Below are 15,504 nucleotides of genomic sequence, written 5' to 3' on the forward strand. Positions count from 1 at the left end.
TAAACATATATAGTTTATCAAAACTAAAACTAAGGAGTTGAGTTTAAAAAACTACGGTGCCTGTCTGTTGATATAGCAGTTGCTATAATATATCAATAAAATATAATATATCAATATATGTATCAATACATAATATATCAATATATAAATTATATCAATATATATGATATAATATATCAAATAAAATGCTATTACCTTCTATGTATGAATTGACAGCAGCTTTGAACAAGAGAGGGACAGAATCATTTGGAATTCCTGGAAATAATTTTTCAGCCATGGTGGAAGTTCTATTTCTAAATCTTTTTATCTCTTTCTCTGTGTAAGAGTTTCTTAAAATGTATCTGTTTGACAAAGACTTTGATCTAACTTCCTCTGCCAAGGTTTGGCATTGCTACTTTTTATTTTCCTTCTGTATACCTCCTTGGCATTTTCATTGCATTAAATTGTCCTAATTAAATTCTAATTATAAACTTATTGAATTCAGTGTATATGTGGAAATATATTTAAGCTTTTTGATAATGCCAAATGCAAAATCAATAATGCAAAGGTAATTGTAATCTTTTTTTAAATTCATTTTTAGTGATGTTGGCAACATAAGAAACAGGACCAGCGTTCAATGAAATCATGCCCATTCCAATCTAGGCCTCAACACCACAGTGGACAAGTCACTTAAATACAGTGGCAGATCAAAGGCTGATTAACTTGTGCTGAGTGCTTCACCTCCTGGCACTATAATGACTTTCCAGGATTCAGACCCAGTAATGGGATGGCTATATATATTGCAGTCAGGAGGATGCGCAAAATTGGAAAGGAATCTACAAATGGCAGTGTGCCCATGTGTCTGCCGCCCCTGTCCTTGGTGGTGGAGGTTACAGATTTATGAGGTGCTGATGGAATAAACAAGTAACTGCAGTACATTTTGTAGATGGTGTACACATCAACCATGGTGTGCTGATGGGGGGGGGGGGGGGAGGGAATAGATATTTAGGGTGGTATATGGGTCCAATCAAGTGGTGCTTTGTCCTAGATGATGTTGGGTCACTTGAGTGTTGTTGGAGCTGTACTCAAGAAGATGGATGGAGAGTATTCCACCATGCTGCTAACTTGTGCTTTAATGGTGGGAAGACTTGGTGTTGTCAGGAAATGAGTCACTCTCCATAGGATCCAATCTCTATTATACTTGGGTAGCTAGTTTTTGGAAAACGGTGATCAACTTCCCCACCTCCCCCCAATCACACACACCTCCCCACAGGGTATTGACAGTGGGAGACTTGCTGATGGTAATGTCATTGAATATCAGGGTAGTAACTAGATTCTCATTGGAGATGGTCATTGCCTGACATTTTGTGGTGTGACTGTTACTTCACATTTACCAGCCCGTGCCCAGATATTGTCTGGGTCTTGCTGCATGCAGGCATAGATTACTTCAATTGCTGAGGTGTCGTGAATGGAATTGATCATCATTGTATATTTTCAAATAAGGAGAAAATGAAGAATATTCAAAAAGCATCAAGAAAATTTACCAAATTAAAAAATTCTCGCCTTATTTGAAAGCAGTGTTAGGTCCACATATTTTCCTCAAGGGAGGTCACACAACTTGCATATGACTGAAAATAAAAGTTGAAGATGATCAGTTCTATGCAATGTTTATTTGATCACATTTAAATGGTCTCCAAATTTTGCCTTATAATTCAGATTGCCTGGAAACCCAACATCACGGTGCATTAAATAATAGCAATATTGTCCATTATAAATCTTTTCTCCATGGGGTCCAAACAGTAGTTACAAGCCTTATAACTAATATCTGTACTTGAATGAGGATATTACAACAGTCAGACTTAACTGATCGTAACCTCTGCATTCTGCTTTTTTTCCTCATTTTGTACTACCTCAATGTACATGTGCATGGATTGATCTGTCTGGATGGCACACAAAGATTTTCACTGTATCTTGATACATGCGACAATAATGAACCGATTGCCCAATCACTTCTGACATGGTCAAAAGAATGAGACAACTATAAATTGCCATTGAATCTTATAAGAAAGGAAGGAGAAAAGTTACTTCCTTTGTTGTGGGTTGGCAGTGAGTGAAATAAGTAAAAAGAGGAATATCAGATTGTTAAGAATTTGAGAACAGAAAATGTTTGGAAAGCAGAGCAGCTAATAAATATTGAAAAGATAAATCATATTTTGCTGAGACCCTATATTAAAACCTAATTTAGAGGTTCTGTTTTACTGATTATTTCACCTACCTTTATACTTTGTGGTTTCAAGTGGGAGATCTTTTAATATTTGCAGAAAACCATTAACTCAGATAATTGCTCAACTGCCTCTAATTTGGAATGAAGCACTGAGGAGGGATCGAAGGGATAGAACAAGTTTTATTTTCTTGTTAATATCAGATGCACTATTAATTGAAAATATTTGTAGGTGTACTGTAAAAGGGTTTAGCTCACAAACTTGTGTACATCTACTCCCAGATTCAGTGACAGAACCTATAAGTATTGAAATCACTGAATTTTAAATATCTAACTTTTCCAGATGAGATTAGTTTGAAAGATTCCAAAATGCCAGTAAATTCACTAAATAAGATATCTAAAATTAACATTTTAGCGAGTAGGATGGTGGCAGAAACCTACAGAAAACATTTCACACCTTCTGTGCTTACTTTTATCAATGCTGCAAACTGTATGCTTTTGTTTCTTTGTGGAAGCTGTTTCAGCTTTTTATAACATTCAAGTTGGTTGTATGTGATTGCTCATCCAGCTCAATTTGGTGGGTCCTTACACAGTAATAATCCATTGTTCCAAATATCCATTAGGCTTCCATTGTACTTTATTCTCCCCAGCTGAAATCAGGTGTCTACTTAAGCAATATGGCATAAGTAAAGCAGGAAAAGAGAATAAGAGAGTATTGGTTTATTATTAGAACATAGAACATATTGTCACATGTACTGAGATATAGTGAAAAGCATTTGTCTGCATGCTCAGATCATGCCATACGCAAGTACATTGAGGTAGTAAAAAGAAAAACGATGTAGACTATAGTGTTGTAGCTACGGAGAAAGTGCAGTACAGTTAAACAAAAAGTGCAAGGGCTGTGACGAGGTAGATTGGGAGATCAAGAGTTCATCCTTCAGCATATGAGAGGTCTGTTCAAGAGTCTGATAGCAGTGGGATAGAAGCTGTCCTTGAGTCTGGTAATATGTGCCTTCAAGCTTTTGTATCCTCTGCCTGACGGGAGAGGAGAGAAGGGAGAATGATTCTGGTGGGAAGGGTTTTTGATTACATTGGCTGCTCTCACGAGGCAGTAGGGAGTACTGATAGTGCCAGCAATGCAACAAAAGTCAAATGCCAGAAAATAGTTTAAAATGCACTCCAAGAAGTGCCAAAGCTGAAGTGGAATGAGTCATTTCTGACAATTTAGCAACATGGTATAGTCATGTAGTGGTTACTGGATTAGCAACCAGAGTCTGACCAGAGTTCTCCTGTGGCAGCTAGGGAATTTAAATTCAAGTAATTAAATATGGAATAAACTAGTCTCAATAAAATAACAATGAAGCTACCAGATTGTTGTAAAAAATCCAACACTAATATTCTTCAAGGAAGGATCCTTACCCAGTCTGGCCTATATGCCACTCCAGACCAATAATGAGGTTAACTTTATCTGTTTCCTTACTTTGGGGACAATTAGGGAATGACAAAACCAAAGATGTTCACATCTCATGAACTACTAACAAAATAAATCCAACACCTTTTTCCACATCCTCACAATTTGTTGTTGAAGTAATATCATATTTTGACCCATTTTCCTTAAAGGATTTTGGAAATTTTAGGGTGTACTTTAAATTAAAGTGGGTTAACACATTTAAAATTCCCTTACAAGTATCTGCTGCAGACAATGAGATAAAGGTGTCTGCAATCTAGATTTTGCAGTCAGCAACAAAGCATCAGTACGCTCTGCTGACCTCAAAATGGTGTCCACAAAGAAGTGGTGAACTCTGTAATGCAGGGTTCCTCTTTTACCAAAGTCAGTAGCTGTTGTGTGTCATTACTATAGGATCCCAGGCATTAAGCAACAGTGATGCCTCCCAAGTGAGTAACCAGCATATGACACAAGATTTCCAGGAAGAAAAACAAGTACACATTTAAGTTAATAGTTTAAATATTTTACAAACCGTGGCAAATAATAGAAACATACATACATGAGATGAAAGTAGCTGAAATATCAAACTTATCAAAAACATTTAATTCCATTGAAATATTTGTTGGAGAATTACAAACCACAATGTTTATTTTTAGGGCGAGAGAATTTACTGAAGGGTTATTATGTATGAGTTCATCGTTTAAAACTCGCTCACACTTCATACAACAAAGTTTACCAAGCACGGGATGTTTTACATTGAGCAAAGTTCGCAATTAGACAACGTTTTTTGTCAAATTATTGATTTTCCTTGGTTGTGCTGGACAGAATTGAAAAACAAAGCGGTCTGTGGGGGGAAAGGGAGTCACAGCAACTTCCAAAAGTTGCTATCAGTTAGTTTCACGTGAAATGACGGTGAATGCTGGCCGTTTCCGTATAATTACAACAGGATAATCTGAGCCAATAAATTAATGAGCAATGCTTTTCACAACCACTAGGGGCTGGAAACAAAGTCTTGTAAATTTGCATATTTGTGAAAAAATGACGCCGTGTAAATATATTAATGTAATATTATGTACAGTGAATGGAGACGTATGATTTGTATTGTATATTTGAAAATTTTATTAATAAAGTACATTTTTGGAAACAACACATTCCACAATCATAGCAGTGTCCTCTAAGTGTAGAAACAAGAGAACCTATCGTCTGCCTTCCTGGTGTCAAAGTTTAAGAAATTAGCAAATATTGAACATCTGCTAACCTGAACATAAAGAGAAAGAAAATAGTTACTAACTACAAATTAGTTGTATAGGCTTTACTTTCGAGAAATTACACGCGTTAATCAGAAAGGATTCGTGAAACGGTTGTGCATTTTCTCTTTTACAATATCACTTCTCAGCTTAATGATTCCTCTCACTGAAGTCTGCGGCATGTTTTTAACGGCAATTCTCTTCAAAATTGCTCTTCAATGTCTATTGGATGAAACACAACTGGTGGTTTCTAAATTAAGCTCATAAATTCTACTTTGTGATGTTGCGTTTAGCAATAAAATAAATAACTTTTTTTAAAAAAAAGACATTTCCCAGAAATAACTAATGTTTTCTTTCCTAAACTTCACCCGTCGAGGTCCCTTAAGAAAACCCAATAGAATTGCTCCATCGGTATACATCTACTGCTGCTATGCCTCAGTGAGCAACTGTTAACACCATGGTCAACACTAATGCCTGTATTTGTATGAATTGTATGTACACTTTTTTTCTATGGAAAATATGTTCTATGGAGTAAAAAAAAATTTGTACCACATATCTAGAAAGAATGGAAAAGGACAAAGGAAGATCTTGATATCATTGCAGGGGTTTCTTACTTAGTTTTCACCACCAACCAGGTTAAGTTCAGAGTAGATTTGCAGAAATCGGAGTCGGCATCTGCCAGCTTGTGCAACAGCTTTAACTCCCTCCCAGTGATCACGGAACCACGGAGTCAGCCCACTGTTGCTCGTACGTCGTGTGGAGGCGGACGAGGAAGCGGGTCGGACAGCCATGCGCATTTCCCCTCGCTTCAGGCCCAGGTGAGTTTGTCTCAGGCGCCGCGTCCCCCCCCCCCCCCCCCCCCCCCCCCCCCCCGCCGCCGGGAGGGTCGTGTCCTTGGCTGCGGGACACAGTCGGTTGAGGTGGGCATCGGGTCGGATGTCGGGGTGTAAGTCTGCGTGAGCTGGCAGATACTGGTGGACGCCGGGCCGGGCATCAGGCTGCAAGGAGTCCCGCCGATCGGTAACTTAACCTTGGGGGGAGTGAAACAAGGCCGCGGAGTTTAAAGCAGGTTGATATTGTTTCTGATGTCGCCGTGTCCAAGCGTGGACGGGGCTCGGCCTCTCCAGAAAAGTGTGAAACCCAGGAGGGCAGTTCTAGTGGGAAATGACCCTGAAAGTTCATTCAGGATCTTCTATGTTTCTGAACAGTTGCGGCATCTCTCTCTCTCTCTCTCTCTCTCTTTCTCACTCTGTCTCACACACACTAGTGTTTTTCAATGTGATGGGGATAAGCAGATTTCCTCAAAGGTTGGCTTTGTAATGAAAAATGTCAATTATTATTCAAACATGACGCAGCCTGTTCAGCGTGTTTGAATTGTGTCACTGGATTTTCCCGCTGACATGTAATCTATACCTATAAAATCGTGGGTGTATGTTTATCGAACTTATAATTAAAAGACAGTTAATGTATTATAAGGTGTTCCTTTTGTTGTCAGGAATCAACTGCCGCAGAAGTGAGAATCATTATGTAATCCTTTTTATATTAATGTTTAATTTGATCATATAGCACTCAATGTAGAAGAATAACTAAAAGCTGAAAAACTGCAGATGTTGGAAATTGAAACTGAAAATAAAAGAACTATCTAGGCATTATGTGTGGAAGGACTCCAACCACTCTGTTTCCTCCATCTACATTGTGTCTGCTCTGACAACACCACCTTCCATACTTCGCATGTTCGTGGATTCTCCTCAGCTGTGTTTGTTCTCGCTCCCTGCTCCCAATTCAAGGAAAGGGTTCTCCTTGTCCTTCCACCCTTCTAATTCAACAGATCAACGTTTGCAATTCCCAACGTCCCCAATGTGATGATACTCATGATAGGACAGCCTTCTCATCCCAAGAATAAACCAAGTGAATCTTCCCCTAATGCCAGTATATCCTTCCTTAAATAAGGGAGCCAAAAACTGCACAAAACTTCAAGTGTGGCATCATCAGGACCCTGTACAATTGCGACAATACTTCTGCCCATAAAGTTTCCTCCATCCTTCCATCTCCATCAATACTTATTCCCCTTGTCTTGGCACCTTCTCATGAAACTAAGGGAGATGCAACCAACTGCCTTTTTACCTTCCCCCTGTTCTGGACCCTAAACACTCCTTACAGCTGAAGTAGTGGTTTACTTGTTGCACTTCCAATTTAGTACAGCTATTTCTTGATTTACAAAAGGATTGCATTCCTGGAAAATGTTCCATTTAGCAAAAAATTGTAAATTAAAAAGCTGTATCCTGTAAGTTTCAATGTAAAAACTCTTGCATTCCAGAGCTCCAGAATTTAGATCAAAAAGAACTAAAAATAGTTCTTCTTGCAAGCTGAAAGAGTAAAGCATCATTATAATTAAATATTCAGAATGTATCTTTTCAGGTTATTCACCCACTGAACCCTGCGAGTTTCTACATGGTCATTATAGGTCATTTGTGGGAATAGTCCCTCTTGTTTGAGAATCTAGAACTAGGGGTCACTTTTTAAAAATAAGCTGTCACCCATTTAAGTCAGAATGAAGTACAACTTTTTCTCTTAGGGTTGTGAATCTTTGGAACTCTGTTTGAAGGCCGATGGAAGCAAAATAATCTTTGAGGCAGATCCTTGATAAGCAAGGGAGGAAAGGTTACTACGAGGGGTTGAGTGGTTTACCCCTGCTCCTAATTCATATGTAAGTGAAAGTGATTGCTTTGCATGTTGACGTATTGGTGGGGCGTTGGTGCTTAATCTGAATTTGATGGAGTTTGTGACATTGATATAGTGGGTCCTTCCTGTGACTTGTTCCTGCAGGCTGATGAACAAGACTTAGGGTGTCAATAGATATCTGGATGGCTTTCTTCTTTATCACCTAAAAGCTTGGCATTTGCTATCATTTCTGGTCATATCTATTGCTGCACAGCCAATTGAGGTCATCTTGGTGCAGGAGATTAAAGTTCCAAAAGCCTTTTGGTAGTGGTGGTGCTCCACTACTGGCTTCTTGTTTCCTTTGGGACTTCTATTAATCAAACTCGAACAGGTTCTTGTTCACTGTGAGATTCCAGTAACTCTTCCTGGTCTAGTTCATTAAACCCAACCTCATTTGCCAACTTGACAATGTCTTCTCAGATTTTTTAAGGTTCAGAATCCCACAAGTTTGTGCACGTGCTCTGGCTATAATTTCTTCCACATGCAGTTCATTGTTGCCTGGGTTTTGAGATCCCAAGAGACATTGATATATTCTGTGGCTATATTGATATTATATATGTTCCATATATTTCATTGCTGTTATTGCTGTTTGACAATGACAACAATATATGTCATTGCTGTTTGACAATGATTTCATCTAATCAACTATTCCAACCTCATCTCTCAGTTCCTGCATTCAGTTTTCTCTCTTCTAGGAACTTCAGATTTCATTCATCTCTGCCTATTTACACCTCCCCCAGACATATCTTTTGCTATTCACCAGCCTTCAACCTCTTTCAGTCATTCTCAGCCACTGCTTTTGTTATTGAATCTCATATGCCCTCCTCCCTTTCACAGACCTTTCCTATTGTTCTCTTTGCTCCCTTCACTTGTCACTACAGTATAAACCTTTCTCTTTATCTCCAAGTTTGGATGAAAGGTCATTGATCCAAAATGTTAACTCTGTTTCTGTCTTCACAGATGCTGCCTGACTTTATAATGAAAGTGTAATTCCTTAATTTCTAGTAGACCACCTACAAAGTGAAATAGACTATTTGTAGGAGAAAATTTTGGTCTGCCCTCTCCTTCCTTTGTAAATTTAGTAGAAGTAATCTTGCTATATATCCAGGCTCCAACAGTGTTCTTTTCAAAAAACCCCTGATTCTCTTTTCACAATATCAAAACATGATATTTCTGCCAATTCTTTTTATTTTCAAACAAAACTTTAAATGTTGTTTAATAAATAGTTTCTAGTTGCAATCAGCTTATAAGAAATGGACACAGGATTAATTTATATGGTCCCTCAAGCCTGCTCCATCATTCAATAACTGCACGTTTGATTCAGTACCTCAGGTGCCATCTGATCTTCATAAACTCAGCCTCTCGGCTGTAAAGCTTTGTGATCTTGAACTTAAATATATTCAGCATTTGAGCATCACAGTGCTCTGAGGTTTAAATAAAAGATTCCAAATATTTGCAACAATTTGCATAAAGAAATCTCTCCTTGTCCCAGTCCTCAGTGGATTACACACTCTATTTCTAGTCTCTCCAACACAAAAAAAAGCAGCCTCTTGGAATCACTTGTATATCAATGAAGAGCTATTATTTCTTTTAAATTCCAGTGAATTTAGGCCATTCTCCTCCATCTCTTCATAAGACATCGCACAAGTCAATCTGGTCAACTTGTGCTCCATTGACATCAAGGTGTATATTTATTTTTGGAAGCTGAGACCATAACCACATGCAGTATAGTTGAAGTCTCACCAAGCCCAGTATAATCTGAGCAAACCTTTGTATTCCAACCTCTTGCAATAAAGACTGGTATACCAATTCTCTTCCAAATGGTTTGTGTACATGCAGATTGGCTTTCTGTATCTCGTGAACCACCAGATATGTCTCTGCACCAACATTTGCTGGCTTCTCATCTTTGGAAAGCATGTGGTACTCCTGTATATTATCCCAAAGTTTTGAACTTTTTTTAAACTCTTGTGTACAATAAACACAGAAATGGTGGAGTAGTAAATAGCAAAGAAGGTAGTGAAAGGACACAAATGAGTTGAAAAGTTGAGTGCAGCAGTGATTGATTGTGATTAATCCAGACGTGTGAGATAATGGATTTTAGGACAAATACCAACAGGACATGGCAGGGACCTCAGGAATGTTGATGTATGGAGGGATCTTAAGGTGCAAGTTCATCGCATCTTGAAAATGGTGACACAGGTGAATTGGATAGTGAAAAAGGCATTCGGCGTGCTTGTCTTCATAGGCCAAGACACTGAATATCAGTTGGGATGTCATGTTGCAGCTGTACAAAACTTTGACCAGGCTGCACTTGGAGTATTGTGCTCTGGTCGCCACGCTACAGGAAGGATGTGGTCGCGTTGGAAAGAGTGTAGACGATATTCACCAGGATGTTCCCTGGTATGGAGGGCTTTACTTATAAGGAGAGATTGGAGAGGCTGGGTTTATTCTCACTGAAATCTGGAAGGCTGAGGGGTGACCTTACAAAGGTTTATAAACTTGAGGAGCATAGATGGGGTAGATCGTCAGTGTATTTTTCCTTGGGTGCGGGAGTCTAAAAGAAGAGGGAATAGGTCAGAGGGACAAGTTTTTCACATGGAGGTTGGCAGTTAACTGGAATGAGCTGCCAGAGGAAGTGATAGAGGCAGATACAATTACAGTGTTTTAAAGGCATTTGGCAAGGTACTTTGATAGGAAAGGAGTGGAGAGATATAGGCCTAATGTGGACAAATGGAATTCGTGTAGATGGGCATCATGGTTGGCATGGATGAGTTGGGTTGAAGAGCCTGTTTCTGCACTGTACAGCTCTATGGTAGCTGGAAAATTGACGTTCGCCATCTACCTTTTCTTAACCCTCTCTATCATTTGTCTTGCAGCAAAAATGGTCTTGAAAGAAATCCCAACAGAATCTTTGGCCCGTCCTTTGTCACGGAATGAAATAGTTGGTTTAATCTTCCGCCTGACAATATTTGGTGCAGTAACGTACTATACTATCAAATGGATGGTAGATGCCATTGATCCTACAAGAAAACAAAAAGTGGAAGCTCAGAAACAGGTTAGTTTATGTTTTCTCAATGTATAACACACACAGACCAAACTAGGCATCAGCATGGACGAGGTTGGCCAAAAGAACCCTTTTCTGTGCTGTACGATTCTATGAAAATGATCTCACTTAAAAATATTTTTAGCCTTTGCTCATTTTTACAGTCAGGAGGATGTATTATTGTCAGCTATGAGATATATTTAATATATTTCGGTGGGGTGAACTGAATACTGATCAGATGAAATATTTGTGTCATTTGTAAATTATGCTTGATGTTGCCTAGGGGCAGTTAGTGAATATGTTTTGTACATTAAAATGAGTAACACAATCGAAGGACAGCTATCATAAACTTGCACGACAGAACCATCTAATGACTAGAAACTGGCTTAATAAATTGGTTGAGAAATATAGGTGAATCTATTTAAAGTGGTTAGTTTACACAAAATGACCAAAATCCCAATGTCACAAGTATTTGCCCCACACAGGATGATTTTAAATAAAAGTAATATATATTTGACCATGTTCATATACGAGTTGGAAAGAACAAACAGATTTTCATAAAGGAAGAGGTTTTAGTTAGTACAATTAGGTCAGGATCAGGAGGGTGGGGATACTGTACATTACTGTTTACTTACAGTGAGTATGGTCAAAATTGATCTGTGGTCGTCTGTTTTGCTCACTGGTTAATGTATGTGCTAAATGAAATTAAATGGGATTGAGCTATACTTTCTACATCAAAGACTGGATATATGTAGGCTGTCCCCAGGTAATGAATATTCCATTTTTACAGACATCCATAAATTGATTTTATCCTTAAGTTGGAAAATAGACAAATATCACTCTATTGATAACCATATCTCCACAGTATTGTGATGAATGGCATCAAAAGCACTTAAGACTGATTTGAAAGAACAACTACTAAAAGTGAAGAGAGGGAGAGGAAACTAGTTCTGCCATTTGTAGGAAGGAATGTATGTGCATATGCCATACTTTTGAATTTAATAATATTATGGGAGCTTGTTCGTATGTAGGGGTGTCCATGAGTCAACTATTCGTAACCCAGTGATAGCCTATATCTTAAAGTACTCAAAGTATCTTCATAATTTGTTGTATAAGATAACAAAGTGATTTTTAAAATAAAAAGCTTCAATCTCTGCCTTGTTCAGCATAGGAATTTTGCCCAATGATTGTGAACAGCTTTTTAGAGATAAATTTGTGCTTATATATGAGTGCTTACTTAAAGCATTTTTAATGTATTAGACATATTAAAACATAGTAATTTGTCTATTCAGTCCACATGATTTGAAATAAGGTGCATTGCACAGTAAACGAAGGAGTTATATGTGCATTAAAAAGAAAGATTATTAGTAATGGAGTGTCACAGGTATTGTTAAAGATTGTTCAGATGAAATGTTAAATGTTGCTTGGGTTGGTCTAAACAATGCATAGCTCTGTGACAATGAGTACAGGAGTTCTGGTGCTCTGGCAGACTTTTATGTGCTGGCCAATATTGCCAAATTTTTCAAACATTAAAGGTAATTTTTCTCATTGTAGGACCTTGTGTGCACATTGTTTGCACACTCTAATGGTGGCTGGTTATTATAAAGTTTCCAATTGACTCTAACGTGTGACTGGATGACCAGAGGTTGTAAAATGTACTGTGTAATTTTTCACATGAATACCAATACTTAGCTCCTTGTCAGTATAGTGGATTGAAGATTGGGCAACACACTGAGTAGAATCACTTTCAAGTTGGGAGGTTGTGACTAGTTGGAGGTACAAGAGACTGCAGATGCTGGAATTTGGAGCAAAAATCAAACTCCTGGAGGAACTCAACTGGCCAGGCAGCATCTGTGGAGGGAAATAAACAGTCGATGTTTCAGGTCACGCGACCCCTCATCTGGACTGAAAGATAGAGGGGAGTTAACCAGTATAAAGAGGTGAGGGGAAGGGGTGGAGCAAGAGCTGGCAAGCTATGGGTGGATCCGGGTGAAGAGAGGTGATGGGATCCGGGTGAAGAGGGGTGATGGGGAGAGAAAAATAACGACAAAGGCTGGGAGCCGATTAATAGAGGCAGACAGGGTTGCAGATGATGGAATTTGATGGGAAAGGAAGGTGGAGCATGGAACCAAATGGGTGAGGTGGGGTGGGCAGATGGGTACAATAGTGAGAGGACCCAGTGGGAGGAGTGTGTGGGTGATGGCAGATGGAGTGGGTGGAGAAAGGGAAAGAAACAAGGTGATGGGCTGGGTGGGATGGGTGTAGGAGGAATGAGGTAGATCAAAGCGAGAGGAAAAAGGGACGGGAGGTTACCTTAAATTGGAGAATTGAAGTTCATCCCATTGGGTTGTAGACTACCCTGGCGGAATACGAGGTTCCTCTAGTTTGCACTCAGCCTCACCTTGGCAGTGGAATAGGCTGAGGATAGACAGCTTGGTGGGGGAATGGGGAGGGGAATTAAAATGGCTAGCAACTGGTAGCTCCATGAGGCATGGTGGAAAGAGCGCAGGTGCTTGGCAAAGCACTCGCCTAGTCTGCACTTGGTCTCAGCGATGTAGCAGAGGCCACATCAAGAGTACCGAATGCAGTAAACATGGTTGGAGGAGATGCATGTGAATCTCTCCCTCACTTGGAAGGGCTGTTCAGGGCCCCGGTTGGTGGTGAGGGAGGAGGTGTTCAGACAGGTGCTACACCCCTATGGTTGCATGGGAAAGTTCCTGGAGAGGGGAAGGGATGAGCGAATCAGAGAGTGGTCCCTGTGGAAAGCTGTGGCTATTGGTTGCTGCAGGGATCAGTGCTGGGGTCCCAGCTATTCCCAATCCATATCAATGACTTGGATGAGGAGCCAAGCGTAGTAGCTCCAAGTTTGCTGATGATACAAAGCTATGTGACGTTGTGAGTTGTGACTTATGCAGAGAATCATCTGAGCAATACAGGCAAGCTATATGAATGAGCAAGAACGTGGCAAATGAAATATAATGTGGAAAGAATAGAAAAGTGGAGTATTCTTTAAATGGTGAGAGATTAGAAGGATCAGAGGGACCTGAGTCTTTGTGCACAAATCATTGCAAGTTAGTGTGCAGCTACAGCAAAGATCTAGAAAGGCAGGTGGCATGTTGGCCTTTATTGCAAAAGTATTTGAGTACAAGAGTAAAAATTAGATAGGACCCTGGTGAGACTACGTTAAATATGGTATACAGGTCTACTCTCTCTCCCTGAGGAAGGATAAGTGTGATAAGAGTACATCAGAGGTTCACCTGATTTCTGAGATGGGGACCTTTGTCTTATGAGGAGGGATTAAGCAAACTGAGCCTGCACTCCAGAGTTTAGAAGAGCTGGTGTCATTGAAATAGAAAGTTCTGACAGGGTAGCCCCAGGGATGGTGATTCCCTTGACTGGAATGTCTAGAATGGGGGGGGGGGGTCACAGAATCAGAGTAAGGGGTCTGTGATTCACTGAGAAGTGAAAAAATTTCTTCAGCTAGAGAATGATGAATCTTTGGAATTTCCTAACAAATAGTGCTATGGAGGATCAGTTGCTGAATATATTGAAGACACTAATCAATAAATATTAAGGGAATCATGAAATATTTGCTTTGTGCCGGAAAGTGGTGCCATGATAAAATTTCTGTCACAATCTTATCGAACAGTGGAGCAGATGCAAAGCGTTAATGGCCTACTGCTGCTATTTCTTTTGTTGTTATTTTATTAACTCCAGAAGATTGAGTCAGTTGAAAGAAAAGCCTTCTATTTGTATAGCATGAGGTCACTTCTCTCAGCAATGCCTTCAATGCATCAGATAATTACTTTGAAGTGCAGCGGTTGCAATTTAGACAGACAAAATATTCCATAAGAATCAAGGAAGTTAATGCCTTTTAATGATGTTGATTAACAATTCCCCTGAAGTTTCTCAGCATCCTGCTCCGAACCTAAACTATTACCCATGTATTCAACATTCATGAATATTATCATGCCTGGTACCCTAATCAAATCATTGATATAGATTGTGAACAGCTAGGGCACCTGCACTGATCTCTGTAGTACTTGACCAATTTCAGCTTCTCAGACTGAAAATGACACTTATTCTTATTGCTGTCTGATAGCTCATCCTCAGTCCATGATATACTGTCAAAGGAGCTACATGTTTAGTTCAGAGCTTTCTAATGGTGCTGTCCAGGCCAGGCCACTGCTCATCTTGTACCATGATACCTTTCATAACATTTAAATACTTTTCGAAGCATTTAAGCAGAGAGGTAGAGGGCCTTGGCTTGATATCTTCTCTATGGAATAGGTTGAATATAATGTCAAAGGACTTTTCCTAAACAAAATGTTCAATGTGACGTCATTTGTGACCAAGGAAACATTTAGTCAATGAAGTAATTTTTATGTATATTACCTGCTGTAATATCAGGTTATGTGACAGCCAATTTGTGCGAAACAAGGTACCACAAACGGCGCTGAGGTAAGTGATCAGGTATTCTGTTTTACAGATCTTGATTGGGAGATAAACGTTGCTGAGGAAACCAATTGCTTTCTAGATAATGTCATGGGATTTGATTTACATGTATTTGAAATAGCAGACAGTGTCTTAGTCTATTGTTTCATTCAAAAGACAGCACTTCCAACAATGTAGCACCTCCTCAACATTGTATTGGAGTGTCACTCGAGTTATGTGTCCAAGTCCTCAAGTGCAATTTGAACCCATAACAATACTGACAAAGAGAAGACGTTTTACTGTGATAAACCAGTCAGTTTAAATTTCTATATTGAACAGTAAGTATACCTCTCCAATGCTGACCTAATCTGAGTAAATGGGCAGTATTGCTTTGACCTCTTATGTTACTTTT

The 15,504-nt window shown here is 39.3% G+C and overlaps 1 protein-coding gene across 4 annotated transcripts in view; it reads left to right on the forward strand.

Annotated features, from left to right (window-relative positions):
• The first annotated feature begins 5,304 nt into the window (after positions 1 to 5,304).
• atad1b (ATPase family AAA domain containing 1b) overlaps positions 5,305 to 15,504 on the forward strand; it is a 30,120-nt gene continuing 19,920 nt past the window's right edge. The window contains exons 1-3 of one of the 4 annotated variants that reach the window (XM_052027402.1): positions 5,305 to 5,712; positions 7,470 to 7,601; positions 10,492 to 10,670. In XM_052027402.1, the coding sequence (XP_051883362.1) occupies positions 10,497 to 10,670 (174 nt within the window). In that variant the 5' untranslated portion in view covers positions 5,305 to 5,712; positions 7,470 to 7,601; positions 10,492 to 10,496. Of the gene's footprint in view, positions 5,713 to 5,779; positions 5,915 to 7,469; positions 7,602 to 10,491; positions 10,671 to 15,504 lie in introns of those variants that run through there. The other 3 variants (XM_052027403.1, XM_052027401.1, XM_052027405.1) reach the window with 3 other exon arrangements.

The sequence above is a fragment of the Pristis pectinata genome, chromosome 12 (genome assembly GCF_009764475.1).
Source record: "Pristis pectinata isolate sPriPec2 chromosome 12, sPriPec2.1.pri, whole genome shotgun sequence".
Taxonomy (NCBI): Eukaryota; Metazoa; Chordata; class Chondrichthyes; order Rhinopristiformes; family Pristidae; genus Pristis; species Pristis pectinata.